This window comes from Lynx rufus, unplaced genomic scaffold (genome assembly GCF_022079265.1).
Source record: "Lynx rufus isolate CCGP_SWC_20201006 ecotype Redwood Valley unplaced genomic scaffold, mLynRuf1.p SCAF_19, whole genome shotgun sequence".
Lineage (NCBI taxonomy): Eukaryota > Metazoa > Chordata > Mammalia > Carnivora > Felidae > Lynx > Lynx rufus.
The window spans coordinates 19347778-19368865 of record NW_025814833.1 but is presented as its reverse complement, the minus strand read 5'-3'; the positions used below and the strand labels follow the sequence as shown (position 1 = coordinate 19368865).

Genomic DNA, 21088 nt, shown 5'->3' with positions numbered 1-21088 from the left:
ACAGTCCAACTTTGCTAACACCTTGATTTTGGACTTTTAGCCTCCAGAACTGCAAGAAAGCAAGCTGCTTTTTGAAGATCACACAAAAACAATACATTGAACTTTGAGATATTAGAAAAGCTCTGCTTGAACCATGCCTCCTTCTAAAAACTCAGGAAAACCGATTTCATTTAAAAATGGGTAACAGAAAATGACAGGAGAAAAATTCCAAAGTAATTATAAAGGAAAAACAGAATGAGAAACAGAATGACGTCTCTCCTCTCAGTGTGGGTTTGTACTGGAAGGGAGCTTTGGCTGCGGTTTTGAGAGCTCATCATGCCTAGATAATCCAACCTCTTCAACCTTACCACATTTCACTTGTACTCATTCTACTTCCACTTGCTTTTCTCAATTTAGAGCACTGTGTTTTCTAATTAATACTTGTAGAGTATTTTGGTTTGTAGACTATTTTAGGATTTTCCTATTTTCTGGTCTGTCAGATGATCCATTGTTTCTTTATGCTCACTCCCACACAGATTGCTCAGGTCTTATAGCTATGAATTGCCCCCAGCCTCTTGTATTTAGAGCTCATAGAAATATGTTATCACCTACTTTTTTCTAGATGTTGTCCATGGATTAATTAATATATTGCGTGCGCAATTCACTTACCCGTTGTGGCCTCCATGGTTCTGCCCCTGCACAGCCTCTGGGCCAGTCCCCAACACCCAGCCTAGGGCCCGCGGGGCAAAGCGGCACAGGCAGGGAAAGGCGCAAAGGAGAAGTGAGGTTTGCTTGATAGGTGGCCTGAGCTAGCCCCCTTAGGGACGAGTCTCGGATAAGAGGGCTCCAGCCAGGAGACACCCAGCTATTTCTCCTCCCAGGACTCCCCTGCCCCGCCCACGTAGAGCTCCTGAGATCCCGCGAGATCGCGTTGCTCTAGGAAGGGCGATAACTGCAGCAGCATCTCAGGGGTGATGCCGCCGTTTCTGAGCCACCCTTAATCCTCAGTGTATTCCAGCCCATCCGCTCCCTGCCCCTCCATCTGGACCCGAATTTACATCCCTATACACACCCATATCTACAGAGCATATCCGGAGGGCTCCAATTCTGCCCTATTTGCCTTCCTGGGAAAAACCGTGTTTCATCCAGCCTGACCCCAGCAGGTAGGTGTTGCTCTTTGTGTTCAAAAGACGTGAACATTGCCTGATGGAGGGGCTTAGGTGAAGGAGCCAGCTCCACCATCACTCGGTACTTGCAGTTGGACCGGGTCAGACAGAGCAATTCTTTGAGGCTGTACTTTGGCGGTGAGAGGCTGAGGTACGGCAGCAATGGTCTCCTGAGACAGATTCTATAAACTTCTCTACTGCCAGGAGAAACTACTGGCCCCAGGGATGTGCGATGAAACAGTGTGTTGCTTCAGCCTTGGACCTTGGCAGACGTCAGACTGGGGCCCAAGTCTCTGCCCAGTGGCCTTCAGCCTCCCAGAAGGCGATAGACTTGGCTCCAGTGCTTGCACATTACTCCTCTATTTTGGCCTCAGGCAGTCCTTCCCCACACAGCCTCTAGTCCAGAACCTGGTCCCTAACATCTGGCCATGGTCCCCTGGGATGAAGTACCACTGCATTGTGACTCTGAGTGGAGTAAGGGGAGGCACTGACAAGGATTGGGGTTTAATTTATAGGTGGTGTGAGCCAGACTCCTCAAGGATGAGTCTGGGGTAGGGCCTCCACCTGCAAGCATCAAGGTGTGAAAGGAAAAAAAACTTAGTTAACATATTAATTAAAAATAAGACTACAGATATAAACTTGGTCACACAAGATGAAAAAGATCTAGGGACCTGCTGTACAACGTTGTGCTTATAGTTAGTAATGTAATTAAATTTCACAGTTAAAATTTTGTTAAGAGGGTAAGATTTCATGTTGTTTTTTTTTAACCACAATAAAAAATAAGGCTATAAAATATTCTATACAATTGCATGTAAAGGATGTTTAAAACACCTACCACACCTATCTCTATCATTTATGGAATTAAATACACAAAAATATAAACAGTGGCACTTCACTCCAGTGGTGGGATTATGGTTAAATCTTTTTTTTTTCTTTTTCTGCATTTTCTAATTTTTCCCAAGTGAAATTAAGCTACATTTATAATTTGAGACATACTCAGAAAATTACTTGTTCTGTTTAATATCTCCTTGGTTCTCTCTTTGCATTTCTGAAATCAAAGAGGACTGGCCCCATCAGAAGACAAAGCTCTTGTCCAGATCAGACATCTCCTTCAGTTGAAACATGGTTTTATCCCCAAAATAATCATTTTTTACCACTTCCACCATTCTAGTCCCTTGGTCTTTACCAGGTACAATTTTCTCATCCCTAAGAGATCTTAAGGAATGCTAAGTCCTTCATTCCTGTCCCTTCTGCCCCCGAGGCTGCTGCCTCCTTTTGCTTACCAAAGGAACTTTTTCCATATCCCAGTATGGTAGCTGCAGATGCTCCCACAGGAACTGCTCTTATCAGAGCCGCTCCTTCTGATGCTGCTTTGCTAGTGGGAGTGGAAGGGGATAAGGGATAGGTGGTACATTCATTGTGGAAATGGGGAGTTTGAAACCACTGCTCCTGTGAGGATCTAGTAGCAGGTATGAAGTGATGAAATGGGTGAGAATGTGGAGTACAGGAGACTATTGCTATCATCTTCCACACTGAATTTTGCCTCTCCCACTCTGAAGATCCCACAGAAAATCTGAAGAGCTTCTTCCCACCTCCCCTGTACTCTCCTGTTCGGAGAAATACCCATATCCCTCCTCCACCACCACCACCTTCATAAGTGCCTGTAAGGCTGCAGTACTAGGCCCACCCCTACCATCAGTAATAGTAGTAGCTGCTGCAAGGCCTCTCTCTCTTCTTTCTCCATCACCATTTGAACTCTTCCTGTATTGCACCAACACTAAATTTAGACCCAGGAGGAAAAATATCTGTACATGCTCATCTTTCCAAATGTATAGGGGACTTAAGGATCTATAAAATATCATAGTATCTCCTCTCTTCCACCTCCAAATAGTTATGAGTTTGTTTCCCCACAGCTCTCTTTTATTCCTGTGTTCCTATCCTAGATAACCAAGGCCCTCACTGTTAGTCATATCTCTGAGATAAGAGAGATTTCCAGTATGACAGGATCATTTTTGTTGTTCATCCCCTCATCTCACTATACCCATTCCAAAAAGGCATCCAGATCTTTGTTCCCCCCTTGTACCAGGGGAGGTTTATTCCACCAGCCTGCATTTGGTTTTCTATAATCATTATTTGGACCAAATCATGCTAAAGGAGAGAGGAATAACTTATAGAATAGAGAGAAAGGAAGGAGAATACTGTTAATGATACCTTAGCACTCCTTACTCCCTGCCAGGAAGAAGGGAGGGCCCCAGAGGGGAATGGCTGCATGGTTCATGTAGGGAAATGGACCCTAGGCATTAGGGCTCCCAGCATTGGCAGACACCTCCAAACCCCACTCGCCCTAGAGAAGCAGACATGCCCACCTTCAAGGGACCATCTGGACTTGGACAGTAAGAGTAGCAGGGATAATCACAATGCATTGAAGGCCCCACAAAAACCCCTTCCCCCTCCCATTCTTGGGTAATTCACAGGAAGAGGCAGGGCCCCTCTCATAATGAATGAGACTGAACTTTCCTTCACCTCAGTGAGCTAGAGGGAAGGATGCAGATTTAAGCTGCCACCTCTGGCCAACCTTCCCCAAGATACACGTTACACAGAAGATACAGCAGGCAAGTACACACTCTTTATTACTAATTAATATCAGAAAAACCTTGGCAGAGGTTGAGCTTGGTGAGCTGGGCAGATCTCACAGGGGAAACTACAACATCTTTTGTTCAGACTGAGGCTGATCTAACCTCCCACCCCCTGGGCTCCATCATGGCTCCCTCCTCACTTGTGCCAGCTGCCTCAGAAGAGCAGACAGCCTTGCAGAGAATACACCAAGTGGAAGATAAGGGGACCAGGGTCATTGTCAAGAGTGCTTGATCCAGTCATTTTTAATCTAATCCAAGAGAAGCATTATGTCTGTCCTTGGAATCCACTGTGTTCTTCATCCATTCTTGGCTGGAAAGGGGCTTGGGATGGAGGCAGCCAAGACTGAGGATTCAAGTGTGTAACACTCCCCCAAGTACTATCTTTAAGTCACTCAGTGACTTAAGATACTTAAGTTACTGGTCTTTCAGGGCAACAAGGAAAATAGTTTTCCCTCTCAAGGAAAGAAATCAGACTTTCAGAAAAATCCTGCCTGCACTTTGTGATGCTACCTTCCTGATCTTTGCCACTGCTCATTTGTTTCACCTAGGAGCAAGGAGATGAGGAGTTTGGTAAATCCTCTCATGAAAGTTCTGATGTTGCTCCTGGAACTGCAAAATATCTATGTTACTTCAAATGGGTTTACCCAAAGCCCATGCTATATACTAGGCAAATAACTCACTTCTGATCTCAAATTATGCTCTCTCCTATCATCTAATGAAAAAGTTATGATGTGTGCCCTAAATATTAACATATGGTTCTAGCTCCTAACCTAAACTAGGCAATCAATAACAATTTGTGTAATGAATTAAATGTTATCTATCAAATTTGGTATCACAGAATTTAACACCACAACACCCCCCAACTCTTCCAAATTAATTCCTTGTCCCAACAGAGAAATTAAATTCTAACAAAATCATTTTGCCCTCCTTTCCGCCTTAAGGAGTGCCGAAGCATCTCCTCTTCCCCGACTTCCTCTCACTCCTCTCCGCTCCAGCCAATGGGGGTCTCGATGAGGTGCAGGTCAGCAGGAATCAAGTGTGATTTCTTTAAACTCTTAGAAGATCTTCTAATGGGACAGGTTCAGCTTCTTCAGCAACAAACAATTTCTGTGGGGCTCGGAGACACAAAAACAGCCCCTTACCTATAAAATAAAAACCAGGAGCAAACATGAACACTGTAGCCATGTACAAAGGAACAACAGCATTTCCAAGGAAAAGCAGTGCTCCTGAAACTCGGTATAGTTATAACTCGAAAAAGACATGGCTGTTCCCAGCCAAAGACACAGCACTTTCAGAAAAAAGCATGTGAATAAGAAAACAGAAGAGAGTGGAGGGGAGGGCGGGGCAAGGCTCCAAGACTTCAGCTTCTCCAGGGCGTCCACCAATCGGCATCAGCCATTCAGAATCCACCACCTGTGAATGTCAGTGCAATTAAGAGAAGTTCCTTTTTGGGGCGCCTGGGTGGCGCAGTCGGTTAAGCGTCCGACTTCAGCCAGGTCACGATCTCGCGGTCCGGGAGTTCGAGCCCCGCGTCGGGCTCTGGGCTGATGGCTCAGAGCCTGGAGCCTGTTTCCGACTCTGTGTCTCCCTCTCTCTCTGCCCCTCCCCCGTTCATGCTCTGTCTCTCTCTGTCTCAAAAATAAATAAACGTTGAAAAAAAAAATTTAAAAAAAAAAAAGAGAAGTTCCTTTTTAAAGAATATGATACTCAAAAGCAGTCTTTGTTCAAGTAAATTTTAAAAAGTATATAAATACATTTGCATTTATGTGTGCATGTAGTACCCACAATGATAAAAGGTTGTTACCTTGGGTACTAGAATAATGGATTGTTTTAATTCTCTCTACGCTAATTTTGGTTTGCAAATTTTCTGTGAGGTAAGTAAGTTACTTTTTGGTCAGAAGAGGGTCTTATGAAATTGGTTTTTCTTTGGGCTTATGAAATTGGTCTTTTCTTTCGTTTTCATTCTTACTTACCTTTCCCAAATCAGTGAGTTGGTCCTGGGTCCGGGCCTCCACTCTCAACTTCCACACAGCCTTCCTTGCACTTATAGCAGGCCTTGAGCCATGAAAAATTCATGGCTTTACACCATGGGCACTCCCAACTCTCTGGGCCGCAGCCTGAGGCAGACTTCTCCTGGTGCAGGAAACCCAGAGCTTTTTTCCCTTTTGGTTGCTTGGCCTTCTGCCCCTGAGGCTGCTGTTTCATTGGGCTTTCCCTCACACCACAGCTCCGGCTGTCCCCCTGGGGGGTCGCCTGGGGCCTCTGTAGACCTTCTTCCAGGCTGTGGCTCCTCCTAAACCCCGGGGGGTACCTCTTTGGACTTTCTTGCTGGCCATGGCGTCTTCTGTCCCCCGTCCCCTGGGGTCTTCTTGGACCTTCTTCTTGGCTGTAGTTCCCGCTGGCCCCCAAGGAGAGCATCTCCTGAGGCCTCTCTGGATCTTCTTCGTGGCTACTGCTTCTGCTGGCAACAAGGGGGGCCATCCCTTGGGGTCTTTTTGGACCTTCTTCCTGGCTGTGGTCCCAACTGGCCCCCAGGGGCACCATCACTTGAGGCCACTTTGGATCTTCTTCCTGGTTGTGTCTCCCACTGGCCCCCATCTCCTGGGGCCTCTCTGGATCTTCTTCCCAGCTATTCATCCTGCTGGCACCAAAGGTAACCATCTCCTGGGATCGCCCCGAACCTTCTTCCTGGCTGAGGCCCCAGATACCCCCAAAGGGGACCATCCCCTGGGCCTTTGCTGGCCCTCCTTCCTGGCTGAAACTCCAAGTATCCCCAAAGAGAACCATCTCCTGAGGATTCTCTGGACCTTCTTCCTGGCTCTGGCCCTGGTTATCTTTAAGGAGTGCCACCCCCCGAGGCCTCTCCGAACCCTCTTTCCAGCTCTGGCTCCAGCTATCCCCAAAGGAGACCATCCCCTGAGGCCTCTCTAGAACATCCTCCTGGCTGAGGCTCCAACTATCCCTAAGAAGTACCACCCCCTGGGGCATCTCTCGATCTTCTTCTTGGCTGTGGCTCCAGCTATCCCCAACAGGAACCATTCCTTGGGCCCACCCTGGACCTTCTTCCCGGCTCTGGCTCCAGCTACCCCAAAGGGTGACCGTTCCTTGGGGGTTCTCTGGACCTTCTCGCTGACTCTGGGTCCAGCTCTCCCCAAGGGGGACCACCCCCCGGAGCACCTCTTGATCTTCTTGCTGGCCGTGGCTCCAGCTCTCCCCGACGGGAACCATCTCCCAGGCCCTCTTTGCACGGTCTTCCTGGCTCTGGCTCCAGCCATCCCCAAGGGTGGCCATTCCTTTGGCCCACTCTGGACCTTCTTCCTGGCTCTGGCTCCCGCTGTCCCCAGCAGGAACCACCCCCTGGGCCCTCTCTGGACCTTCCTCCTGGTTGTGGCTCCTGCTCTCCCCGATCGGAACCGTCCCCTGGGCTGTCTCTGGATCTTCTTGCTGGCTGTGGCTCCAGCTCTCCCCAAGGGGGACCACTTCTTGGGTGTTCTCTGGATCTTCTTGCTGGCTCTGGCTCTGGCTCCAGCTATCTCTGACAGGAACCATCCCCTGAGGCCTCTGCGGACCTTCTTGGCTAAGGCTTCTGATGTCCCTCAGGGGGACTGGACTCTGGAGGATCGCAGGACCTTCCGCCTGGCTGCAGCTCCTCTGGTCCGACCGTGGGACCATCCCCTCTTGGTAGCCCACTGCAGCACGTGGACCAGGTGGCCCGATCCCCAGAGGAGGCATCTGATGTGGAACTACTGCAGCTTCTGCATCCATGACTACTACTGGCGGCAGAGGTGGCGAGACGGGGAATCCCACGGGGAACGGGGCACGGAACGGAAGCAAGTACCGCACGGGCACTGGCAGAGCGGGCCGTACGGCCTGAGCCCAGGGACTCGGGGGTCCCGGCACGTAAAGGACAGCCACCGGGGCCGGCACCCGGGCCTCAAAATACAGCCTGCTGCGCAGCTCCCCGGCCACCACATCTGCATTCCGGGGCCATGCTATGGCCCCAAGTGGCTCGGCCGGAGGCCCAGGCACTCTCTCGCCGGCCAGCGGCACGACCCAGGAGGCCCTCTCCACCTGGAGCAGCCGCCCACGAAGCACGTCACACTCGACCAGAGTCTGCCGCAGGGCGGCCTGTGTGGAGCGCAGCTGTGCGACCGCCGACTCGCGCTCCCCGCGCAGCCGCTGCAGCTCGGAGGCCAGGGCCGAGGTAGTCGTCTCGCGCTCGTCTGCTTGGTTCTGCAGCCGCTGGACCTGGCGCTCCTGCTGCTCCCGCTGCCTGGCTCCCACGCGCACGCTCAAGGCGAGCGCGCTCCACGCACAGGCCCTCTTCATGGCGCGCGGCACCTGCGGGTCGGCCAGGACCGTCCGAAGCCGCTCCTCTACCTCGTCCCAGGGCCGCGAACACAAGGCCGCGTAGAAATCCGGCCCACCGCCGTTCACGAGGACTTCGTCGTTGATGAACCTGATCACCTCGGTGTGGCGGAACCCGCTGGCGTGGTCCCCAAAGTCGACCGCCATGGCTGCTGCGGCCTAGTTAACCGGCCTCCTCACAGCCGCTGCCGCCCTTGCCGCCGTCAGTAAAGGTTCACCCTTCACCTCCCCGCTCAGTCCTACTTCAGTCCTTTTCAAGTCCTGGCCTCGTCCTTGACTTCTTTTCTCCCTCACTCCCTTGTTTTCCTTAAAAAAGAAAGAAAGAAAAACGTTCTCTCACCACACCGATGCCCACTACGTGAAGGGCAAAGATGGCATGATGCGTCACAGAGTTCTGAGCCACACGAGCCACCGCAAGGTGTTCTGGGAGGCACGGTCCGGGGCCGAGCGCCCCCTGGAAGGCCAACAGAGCGCTCGGCAGCGCTGGGTACTACAGTGAGCCCAGACTGGGAGGGGGCATATCAGATTCTTTGGAGATAGTAATAGTTGCCACTCATGCACATAACGGGCTGGGATGGGACTTTCAAACACACACACACACACACACACACACACACACACACTCCTGGTCTAAAAGGAAGGGTGGTACAAGAATGTCAGAGAACTTTTAGGGGAGGGAGAGAAAGAGTTGAGGTGAAGACTGGGGTTGCAGGACCCCCTGTTCAGGAAGATAAATAGGGTGCATGCCTGGCATCTATCAAAACCCAGAAAAGGGGCAGGACAGAGAAAGAAGGGCTACGGTTGCTCTACTGCTGTGGGGAAAGGAATGAAGCTGAACTTTGGGGCAGCAGTGGGAACCAGGTGAAGGAGAGCAAAATATGTCACTTTGGCACATTACTTTGAGTTAAAGTTACTTAAGATACAGTTGATATAAGAAGGACATTCTAACCCTCCTTTGTGCCCCTGAAAGGAGGAAATAAATCACCCATATGAAGGGTACCCTGTCTATTCCCAAAGAGTAGAAGGCACCCTTATCACTGGAAATAGGGAATGAATTTAGGGTTGAGAAGGCAATATAAAACACCTTATTACTTCTTCACTAATTTACGACCCCAAACCCAAACCTCTTTGTCTTGTCAATTCTTCACAATTTTTTTTCTTGCAGTTCTAAAAGTTGCCTGCTTTGGTCACTTTTTTGAGTCTCATATTTATATGGATTTCCTGTATATAAGAAATTAAATTTGTTTTCCTCCTGTAAATCCTACTTATGTTAATTTAATTATTAGGCCAGCCAAAGAACCTAGAAGGTAAGAAGGGAAAATTTTTCCACTTCTACAGTTTTGGCATCCAACCTGGGGCCCTCCACTACCCACACATTGCTGAATCTGGGGCTGCAGCACCTGAGAGATCCTGGGAATCTGACAAGAGCCTGCAGAAACTAAGAATTCTTACCACATCAGTCTCCTGGATCTCTGCTCACAGGGTCTGGTGGAAGTGAGAGTGGTGAAAGTCCTTTTTTTTTTCTAAATTTAGTTTAGCAGGAGAATATATTTGTGTAAACTAGTTCCTTGGGTATAGTGACTGGTAAAGATTTATTACGAATACTCCTGTTTTCTATTGCTCTCTTTCCTCCCAAGGACAGCCATTGTTTTCTTTTGTCCCTATCATTTGTCATAAGGAGGGAAACCATTGGGTTGAATGCTTCCCAGACTGGTGAGTTCACAGTTCTGAACAGATTGGCATCTGTTTAGACAAACTTGGTGGTGGGTCCCTTATGTAAAAACCAGATGAGGTTTGCTTTCATCTCGTTCTGTCCTGAAAGTGTGGCCTTGTGACCAGTGAGAATATTCTCTCTGGTCTCTGCCAGTCAGAAGGTACAAGTACTGGCTTGCATCTGGTGGCCAACCAAATAGTCTTGGAAATACAACACATGAAGTCATAGGCAACCTTCTCTTTGTCCAACTGTGCTAGGTCTCAGAGGAGTTTGTCGTAAGGTGCCTCAGTTGTCTAAACCACTGTTGTCTTGTTAGTGCTGGAAAAGTATCATTCCAGTAGTACCTTTCCAGAATAGTGACTCTGTGACTGGAGGCATCTCACATTTTCATGGGAAACTGGAGACACCATTTTCACTACATCATTCTTACCACTGGTGACAACAAAGGTTTTTGCTTTTTTATGCTAACTTTGGGAGTGAACCCTCTGGATCTTGTGAGGGCTTGTACCCTCTTTTGGGATGCCTCTTATGTCCATGGTTAAGCTATAAAAAGTCTTATTGGTTTGAGTCTCTATTGAGATTAATATAAGATCCTACTCATCATTGCCAGATAATAAATCCTTTCAATTAGAAAAACTTCTACATTTGAAAAAAAAATTAAAGAGTTCTCATCCTAAACAACTGTTATAGGTACCTATGGAAAGACCAAATTATGAAGTGGATATAGAGGAGAATAATTAGTACCTTTAGGGACTGCCTTAACAAGGTTAAAGAACAGAAATTAGACTTAGAACAAAAATTAAAGTCCACATCCAACATAAATTCCTCTTTTTAAAATCCAGCCCTGCGGCAGCTGGGTGGCTCAGTTGATTAAGCTCTGACTCTTGATTTCGGCTCAGGTCATGATCTCACTGTTCATAGGATCAAGCCCCATGTCAGGCTCCCATGCTTGAAATCCTCTCTCTCTCTCTCTCTCTCTCTCTCTCTCTCTCTCTCTCTCTCTCTCTCCCTGCCCCTCCCCTGCTCATTCTTTCTCTCTCTCTCTCTCCCTCTCAAAATAAATAAACTTTAGAAATGAATAAGTAAATAATAAAATAAAACCCAGCCATGTCACTTAATTGTACACCTGAAACTAGCATTACACAGCATGTCAAAACTGGAATTTAAATAAAAACTTTAGGGGCGCCTGGGTGGCGCAGTCGGTTAAGCGTCCGACTTCAGCCAGGTCACGATCTCATGGTCCGTGAGTTCGAGCCCCGCGTCGGGCTCTGGGCTGATGGCTCAGAGCCTGGAGCCTGTTTCCGATTCTGTGTCTCCCTCTCTCTCTGCCCCTCCCCCGTTCATGCTCTGTCTCTCTCTGTCCCAAAAATAAATAAACGTGGAAAAAAAAAATTTTTAATAAAAAAAAAAAAATAAATAAATAAATAAATAAAAACTTTAAAAAATTAGAATTAAAATTAAAATCCAGCCCTGTCTCCTCAGCAAATTCCCTTAGCTCATAAAACTCCCCCACCTTCCCCAGAAAATCCCTTAAACATCCAGCTGCCTATTTCAACTTCTCTTTCCTTACAAGATTTACCAAGAGCACTCTGGCCTGATCTCCAGGGCCAGGGTATACATGTTACTCATGTAAACGCTGAAATCCAGGAAGTGAATTTAGCAGAAGCACAAGGACAGGTGGTAGGATTCACTTTGCTCTCTCCCTTACAACTCCTCCTGCTTTCCAGGGCTCTGTAATCAAACTCATTTGTGTTTCCCTTGGATGCAGGGGGAAAAAAATCATATTTAAATAGAGAAGAATAGATTGGATTTCTGGTGACAGATCTAATAGTTGGAAAGGTTTTCCTCTTCTGCAATAGATTGGGCCAAGAAAAAAAAGGGAGAAAATAAGGTTAGAAGCAACAGTGAGAAAAATGTATACAGGTCTGGGCTGGTCATCTTGGGAAAGCTGTCTCCTTCAACTGTCATTTGCTTTGATTCCTGGAAATCTTTTTTTTCAGGTCATCAGTTGGTGTGCAGATCTAGTTAGGTTTTGGTGCTTTCTGTAGGTGTGACACATGGATCCAAGGGTCCTTTCTTTGAAGTTTGGCAGCACAAGAGTTGGTTAACAGTACCTGATAGGGGTCTTTCCATCAGTGTTGAACACAGTCTTTCTGGAGATGTCATTCCAATAGATGAAATTTCTGGGCTGCTAGGTGTGAGAAATTTCTGGGCTGCAAGGTTGATATTTAAAGTCTTTGTCTCCGGGGAGTGTGCTGTGGAAAGATTGTTCTGCTAAAATATGGTTATTTTCAACAGAAGCAATTAGGCCTTTGCAATATTAAAGGATATCCCCCTTTACCGACTGTGGATCAAAAGCAGCAGGAGCCAAGTACATTGGTCATCCTATGATTATCTCAAAGGGTGAGAGTTAATGAGTTCCAAAAGGGGTACACCTGAAATTTAGAACCACTAATGGGAGTGCTTTTGGCCAGGGTATTTGAAGGATCTCTACAAACTTTGCCTAATAATGCTGTTAGTGGATTCTATCAGCCCTGAGGATTGAGGGTAATAAGCACAACGGAAGTGTTGCAACACTGGCCAAAAAGCACAAACCTGTTGAAGCAAGTTCCTTGGTCATTATGAAGTTCAAGAGGGATTCTGCAGGTAGGGATGATCTTTTCTAATAGGAATTTAGGCACAAAAATAGGAGTCCAGTAAGAAAATACACAAACCGTTACCAATACGTATTTATATCCATGAGATGGGGAAAGCTGAATAAAATCCATCTGCCAAACAATGAGAAAGAATGAAATATGGCCCTTTGTAGCAACATGGATGGAACTGGAGAGTGTTATGCTAAGTGAAATAAGCCATACAGAGAAAGACAGATACCATATGGTTTCACTCTTATGTGGATCTTGAGAAACTTAACAGAAACCCATGGGGGAGGGGAAGGAAAAAAAAAAAAAGAGGTTAGAGTGGGAGAGAGCCAAAGCATAAGAGACTGTTAAAAACTGAGAGCAAACTGAGGGTTGATGGGGGGTGGAAGGGAGGGGAGGGTGGGTGATGGGTATTGAGGAGGGCACCTTTTGGGATGAGCACTGGGTGTTGTATGGAAACCAATGTGACAATAAACTTCACATATTGAAAAATAAAAATAAAAAATTAAAATTAAAAAAAAAAATCCATCTGCCAAAACTCGTATGGTCCACTGGGCAATTTAAAGTGTCGAGGAGCAGTGCAGACAGGTTTTCCTGAATTATATTTTAGACAGGTGGGCAAGCAAAGTAAGCACTCTGTGACCTTGCTAATATTCACCCACTGGTATTGGCTCATAAAGGTTTTTATCAGTAGACTAATGATTCACTGCATGTATAGTAATCAGTAATGGGATATTTAGAGTCTCTGGAAGCACTGGATTATTCTTTTAGCCCAACACAGAGTTTTCTTTTTTTATTGAACCAATGTTTAGTAGATTTCCAATATTGTTTTTCCTTTTCTGGGGCCAATTGTTGGACATCCCTAGTCAATTTTTCTAGATAATCATTTGGGGGAACATCCCTTTGGATCAAGACAGACATTTAGTTGTTCCTTTTTGAGCAGCATTCTTTGCAGAAATAATCTTCAAGGTGGTTTCCATTAGCCTCAAGAGAATCAAGTTTAAAATGTGCAGGGAACTTGATACTGGCCAAAGTGTCTGTAAGAGTATGGCATCTAATAATTCCTGGACATAAAAGCCATTTCTAATTTTGTCTCCACTGGAAATAAGGACACCTTGCTGTTTCCATAGCATTCTAAAGTCATGAGCTACTCCAACAAACCTACTGTTAGTATAGATATTTGCAGTTTTTCCCTTTGGCTAAAATACAGGTGTGACCAAGTGTATACAATTCATCTGTTTGGCCAATTCAGCCAAGGGCAAAAGTGTTGCCTCAATTACTTTAAAAGGAGTTGCAAAAGCATACCCAGCATATTTATCATTTTCACCTTTTAAATAAGAACCATCAGTAAACCGTGGAAAATTAATGTTATACAAAGGAGTTTCCTATAAGTGATCATAAGGAGTCAGGAGGTGATCTGAGAGAGTCACAGTCATGAGGAGTATTGTCCATAGAGGAAGGAAGAATGGTGGCAGGGTTCAGATTATTACAGTGAGGGAAAGAGAGTTTGGAATCCAATTTTCACATGAGCCAAGTTAGGCTGAAGCTAACTTGTAATTAGCCTAAAACCTTGTAATTAGCACTTAGTTTGGGGAAATTCAGGATGCCATGAGGCCTCTTTGGATCTAAATGCAGCCCTCGTTTTGAAATCAGGTGCCACAAATATCAAACCTGAGTCTGAGCAATCTGAAGTTTCTCCTCAGAGATTTTGTGTCCTTTTAAGACTAAAAGTTTTAACAAGTGGTTGCTGTCTTCCTGCAAAGAGGCCTGAGAAGGGGAGCAGAGAAACAAATCATCTGCATATTGTAATAAAGTAGAGATTCCAGGTAACTTTATATCACCTAAATCCACTTTTAAGATTTTGGAGAAGGGGTACCTGGGTGGCTCAGTTGGTTAAGCATCCAATTCTGGATTTCAGTTCAGGTCATGATCCTGCGGTTGTAGAAACAAGCCCCTCATCAGGTTGTTCACTAACAGCACAGAGTCTTCTTGGAATTCTCTCTCCCTCTGCCCCTCCCCAATTCACACACATGCGCACACTCTCTCACTCTCTCTCTCTAAAAAAATTAAAAAGTTTTGGGAGAAGTAGGAAGGATTTTTGGTAAAACCCTGGGGCATTTCTGTCTAGGTACACTGCTTTCCTTCCCAAGTAAAGGCAAAGAAATACTGACTAACCTTATCCACAGGGAAATCAATTACTGTAAATTTTGATGGAGCAAATAAAAGATGGTGAAATGTCATCTGATTTTCCTGGTTGGCTATTTTGGTTGGTATCAAATTCTAGAATTCTCTCCCCCTTTCAGTAGAAAAACTCCAGCATTGTATTTCTCTAAGGAATCTCAGAAGCAAAGTTTTGAGTATCTCTTGGAGGGCCTAAACAAAAGGGAATAGGTTGAGAGATAGAAACCTGTTTAAGTTTATTAGAGATCCCCACTCTGAACCATTTCAGTACTTTGAGGTAAGGACTATTTATTTGATAACAGTAGGGTCAAGCATAGAGAGTGTAGCTCCAATGTTGATAAAAATTCTCTAAGCAATTTAAGAGGAAACATTGGAAAAAGCCCCTGTAGTTACAGTTCTGTAGTTGGGGGTTAGGAAGGCACTGGAAAGGCTAGAGGACTGAAGGCACCTAGAATGCTTACATTCAGAACAGTCTTTCTTCCTGTGTCTTGGTTTTTTGCAACAGTGGCAGAATGGTTTGATTTTGTTTAGGGGCTTCCATTTGTTAGAACTGAAAATCAGGGATTTTACTGGTCTTCCTTTTAGTTGAATCCTCTGGAGTATAGGAGAGCCAATTTGCTAAATTAACTGAATCTGGAGTGGATGAAGTTTCCCATTCCATCCTAGCCCTTTTAACTATAAGGGAAAGATCCCAGTTTAGCCCTTTAATGAACATAGAGTTGAAGGCTACCCGAGTGGATTCAACATCCATAAGGAAGCCAGAATTTTCTTTAAAAACAATTCGGAGGTGACTATAATAGTCATACACAGATTCACTCAGTTTTTAAGTGCAAACATGAATCTTATTCCAATCAACAGAGTTTGGAAAAGCCCTAGGGACTACCAGGTGAAGTCATTCAGCAATTGCCCAGTATGATCATATAAAACGGCATTGAGTTGGTCTTTCATATAAAGTTCTAGACATTTGTTCAGGATCATCCCAGTTAGCTGTTTTCATCCAGTGTTGGGCTTGGCCTTTGTCAACAAGCATGTGAACTAGCTGGTACAAATCTGAGGAACCTGGTTGGTAAGTCTGGATGACTATATTAAATTCCTTGGCAAATCTAATTTTAAAAAATTCCTTGGCAAAACTATGAGGATCTTCAATAACTCCAGGAAAATCTTTGACTATGGCTTGTAGTTCAGCCTTAGCCCAGGGGACATGGGAAATTAAGGGCTTAGCATTAGGATCCTCATAAGGTCTAATTTATTTTTTTGAGAGAGAGAGTGTGATTAAGGGGGAGAGAGAGAGAGAGAGAGAGAGAGAGAGAGAGAGAGAGAGAGAATCTTAGGCAGGCTCCACACTCAGCACAGAGCCTGACATGGGGCTTGATCCCCTGACCCTGGCATCATGACCTGAGCTGAAACCTAGAGTTGTATGCTAAACCGACTGAGCCACCCAGGTGCCCCCAGAAGGTCTAATTTTGAAGGTGTAGTTTTAGGGGCACCTGGGTGGCTCAGTCAGTTAAGCAGCAGACTTCAGCTCAGGTCATAATTTCACAGTTGGTGGGTTCAAGCCCCATGTCAGACTCTGTGCTGACAGATCAGAACCTGAAGCCTACTTCAGATTCTGTCTCCCTCTCTCTTTCTCTCTACCCCTCCCCAGTTTGTGCTTGCTTGCTCTCTCTCAATAATAAGTAAATGAACTTTAAATTTTTTTTAATTTTTATTTATTTTTGAGAGAGAGAGAGAGAGACAGAGCATGAGTGTGGGAGGGGCAGAGAGAGAGGGAAACACAGAATCCAAAGCAGGAACCAGTCTCCAAGCTGTCAACGAAGAGCCCGATATGGGGCTCGAACTCATGAACTGTGAGATCATGACCTGAGCCAAAGTTGGACTCTTAACTGACTAAGCCACCCAGGCGCCCCTAAATAAACAAACTAAAAAAAATCTTTAAAGGTGCATCTTCTAATTGGTTCAGAGAAGGGAACAAGGAGCATTTCAGAGAAAGAGGGAAGTTCATTGAAAGAATTAGAATAAGGAAGTGGAGGGTGAAAAGAGGTGGGGATAGAGAGGGTATAAAAGAGGATGGGGAGAAAGAGACCTCTGAAGTTTTTTGTCTTCTTTCAGTTGTTTACCTCAGTTAATTTAGAAATGGTCATTTGTAGGGACGCCTGGGCAGCTCAGTTGGTTGAGCCTCCAACTTTGGCTCAGGTCATAATCTCATGGTTTGTGAGTTCGAGCCCTGCGTCAGGTTCTGTGTTGATGGCTCAGAGCCTGGAGACTGTTTTGGATTCTGGGTCTCTGGCTCTCTCTATCCCTCCCCACCCTGTGTTCTCTCTCTCTCTCTCTCTCTCTCCCTCAAAAATAAATAAAACATTTAAAAAAAGAAATGGTAATTTGTAAACAGGGGATTTTAGAGTCCTGAATATATTTGGAAGCCTCAAAATACCAATTGATATAGGGTTCCCATTTGGTTTTTTTTATTTGAGACCCCTGGTTCTAAGAAAAGCAAGTGTGGGGAGATCAAAAGTACCCCATGATAGCCATTGGAGTTCTAAATTATTTTTGGTTAAATTGGCCTAATTAGTTAAAAACGCACATGAAGAGGAACCATAGTTTTAAAGCATAAAACTGGCATAAAAGAAAGAGGTCCCTCCTGAGAGAATTTAGCAGATTGGGATCCTATTACTCAAAAACAGAGGTTTGAGAAATAGAAGAGTACTCCCCAAGAAGGGCAATTCCTTCATAAAAACAACAAAGGGGCACCTGGATGGCTCAGTTGGTTAAGCATCCAACTCTTGATTTCAGCTCAGCTCATGATCTCACAGTTCATGAGTTTGAGCCCTGCATCAGGCTCTGTACTGGCAGTGCGGGGCCTGCTTGGGATTCTCTCTCTCCTTCTCTCTCTGCCTCTTGCTGTCTCTCTCTCTCTCTCAAATGAATAAATAAACATCTTTTTAAAAAAACCAACAAAAAGGGGAACCTGGGTGGCTCAGTCGGTTAAGCGTCTGACTTCAGCTCGGGTCATGATCTCCCAAGTTTGTGAGTTCAAGCCCCATGTCGGGCTCTGTGCTGACAGCTCAGAAACTGGAGCCTGCTTCCAATTCTGTGTCTCCGTCTCTCTCTGCCCCTCCCTGACTCACGCTGTGTCTCTCTCTGCTTCAAAAATTAATAAACACTAAAAAAAATTTAAAAAAAAAAAAAACCAACAAAAACAAGAACAGCTCCTGAATAAAGTCAGAGAGCTCAACGAAAAGGAGGGAGCTCATATGAAGGAGGCGACTTACTGAACTGAAAGGAAGAAGACGACTCAGAAGCAAAGAGCACAAGGGGCTCAAGCGGGTTCTTGTAACAACCATGTAATGTTGACCTTAGAAAACAAAAGATCCAGTTATTTTACCAGACATTTAGTGTATTCAGTAATAGCAGAAGAATTGCAATTCAGGACAAGCAAACTATGACAAACCATTGGCAAGTCTGGAGAATAGAGGAGAGGAGCCTGCTTCTATAGAAGAAAAGAGGAAGCTGGGAGAGGTTGTTTTGCTGAATTCTCATTGGTTGGGCTGTTGCTGGTCAGGGAGAAATTCTTCCTCCTGCTGGGGTATGTAAAGTAAGCTTCTTTCTCTTGGAGCATGTAAAGTATGATGCTCTAGAAGTAATTCCAAGCTAACCTAACTTACTAACCCTAAATCTCCCCTATTCATCTCAAAATGCATGTAGATATTATAAAAGATCAGGACTTTAGAAACAAAACTGTCCTGTACTTAAGAAAAAGAGGAAACATTTTAAATAGTAATTATCCTACACTTCTGATAATAGAGATATCTACCATAAAACTCCCAGGAGAAAACACATTTTTTTCCATCCTTTTGAAATGTAAACACCCCAGTAGATAAAACACTGCCCACAATCACCTGAGACTAAAGAAAAAAAGGGAGGAAAGAAATTTTTTAATATACAAACTTCTTTAAAGGCTCCTTTGCCCAAACGCTAGTCCATAGCCTTCATAAGATTACTTATCAAAGACTGATACAATCCTTTTTTTTTTTAATTTTTTTGAGAGCAAGAACATGCACACAAGCATGCATGTGCATGTGCAAGGAAGGGCATAGGAGGAGGGAGAGAAAGAATCTTAAGTAGGCTCCACAGCTGGCTTGGAGCCCGGCATGGAGATCGATGTCATGATTGTGAGATCATGACCTGAGCCAAAAATCAAGAGACGGACACTTAACCAACTGAGCCGCCCAGGCACCCCATGGACAAATACAATTCTTAAGAGTCTTCTCCACAAATATTAGTAAAAATTTTTAGCCATCTGAGCAGGTAGACAATTTACTCCAATTGCAGAAACATAATTTGGATCCAATGGTTATTAAACTAGTGATTTTGTATTACTGTACTTGATTCATGGCTAAAATTTTAAAACAAAAGCTATAAAGTCTCTATGTGTTTATGTATGTCTATAGATGTATGTCATGTATATGTGATATTTTCCCACCTCAAGATGCTATTGCCAAAATTAAATTTTTAAAGGTTCCATTTAGTTGTGTTAAAGAGAAATAAGTGGTTATCAAAATAAATATTTCTAAGCTCTCACAAATATATTTGAACCTAACTGAAATGTTTGTCAAGTTCACATGATCTGGAATACTCTTCAGTAAATAAAAGCTACTTTAATGTTATTGGTTTAATTTAAAAAGAAACGTTTTCAGAGTTATCAGCATTAAATATAATGCAGATATACAACTTTTATTCTACCTGGATTTATTAATCAAATAACCTCATGTTATCTCTGTTACAAAATTTGTCAGCAAGAAAAATAATTTAAGACAATGACTAGCTGCTTTAATGTCTCATGAAATTTTCATGAGTAATCTAAATATGATTATTTAAAACATGTGATTTAAATAGATGTAAAGGAGGTAAAAGTTTATAAGTAAAGTTTTCAATAATATTTTATAACATCTCTACTTAAGTAGTTTCTAAAATCTTTTTTGGTAACTTTAAACCTTAAAGTTTTAATAAGTTAGGTTAATGATGGCAATTCATTGACTATATAGACCATTTCCAAATAAGATAAAATTCTGAATTATTAGTTACTGAAATAGGTATATCCACTTTTGGATTCTTATTACAGAAAAACTAAAGATATTTGGATCTATCAGTAAATATGTCCTGTGCCACACTGAAAAATTATACTATAAAAAAAGTATAAGCTTCTGGAAATCATGAAATATATTCATAAATTTGCCAATGTAAAGAATTTTGGTATAACAGTTCACAATTGCTTACTTCTTAGGTTTTACTAGAAATTAAAGTTTCTAAGGGTTAAAATTCTAATTAATTCAATAATTAATTAATGAGTTAATTTAATAAATAAAATTAAAGCTACCAGAAATAGTAAGGGAAACATCTCTGTGCAAAAAAAGTAGGATGTATCTTTGACTTAAAATAGGTATGAGGTATGAATATATGTTTTGTTAAAGGAAAAATAGTAATTTTGTATAAAATATAAAATCTGGTTATGTCTGAATGACAAGAGAATAAAGAACAAACTAAATGGATATGGAAAGTTGAGAAGAGAGAGGGGGGAAAAATCTTACCTTGGATTGTCAAGCTGGCTAAAATTGAATAATTTTCTTTAAGAGCTTTAAGAAATAATTTTAATAAAAATTGTACTTATGGGGCGCCTGGGTGGCTCAGTGGGTTGGGTGTCCAACTTCTGCTCAGGTCATGATCTCACGGTTCGTGGGTTCGACCCCCACATCGGGCTCTGTGCTGACAGCTCAGGGCCTGGAGCCTGCTTCGGAGCCTGGAACCTGTCTCCCTCTCTCTCTGCTCCTCCCCCACTCATGCTCTGTCTCTCTCTCAAACATAAATAAACATTAAAAAAATTTAAAAAAATTGTGTAGTTATGTTTATGTAAAACTAAAACTTAATATTCTTTCATGTGCTAAAAGGACAAAGCTTTCTTGGACTATTGATCTGCTCCTGATAACAGATTGTGAAAGGCTTTTCTTTACCTTTTAAGTAATCTGACTAGAAAACAAAGATTAAATCTGTGCTTTATCAAAACAATTTACTGTTTCATGCAGTCTTATTAGGTCTTTGATTACTTAAAACTGAGTCTTCTCAACGTTTAATTAAAAGAGCTAAGTTTTGCTTACATCTATGTAACCTTTTGTATCTGCGTTTAAGTTGCGCCTGTGTTTAAATTGTCACTTTGGTTAAATGGATAATTAAGTATTGTTTTATAGTGATCTACAATCCTATTCAATCGAGTAGTTTTAAACCATTTGATATTTCTGAAAAATCTACCCAAAATCAAATTCAAAATGAAGTCATTTGGGTCTTGAACTAACTTTGAGATTTCCAGAGGGTCCATGGAACATCTCAAAGTCTTGTTCTCTCTCCTAGAAA

General features: G+C 43.8%; 1 protein-coding gene and 1 pseudogene across 1 annotated transcript; one reads left to right on the top strand and one right to left on the bottom strand.

Moving 5' to 3' along the window:
• Positions 1-5764: 5764 nt before the first annotated feature.
• On the bottom strand, positions 5765-8296 carry LOC124513806 (testis-expressed protein 13D-like). The gene has a single exon (XM_047081807.1). It carries the CDS (start codon positions 8294-8296, stop codon positions 5765-5767), a length of 2532 nt encoding a protein of 843 aa, XP_046937763.1.
• A 232-nt stretch (positions 8297-8528) lies between these two features.
• The window catches only part of LOC124513815 (ribosomal protein L18-like), a 60552-nt pseudogene continuing 47992 nt past the window's right edge, over positions 8529-21088 (top strand).

What these genes read in the sequence shown, in the direction of transcription:
- LOC124513806 (XM_047081807.1), bottom strand. Translation starts at nt 8,296, where the DNA reads ATGGCGGTCGACTTTGGGGACCACGCCAGCGGGTTCCGCCACACCGAG.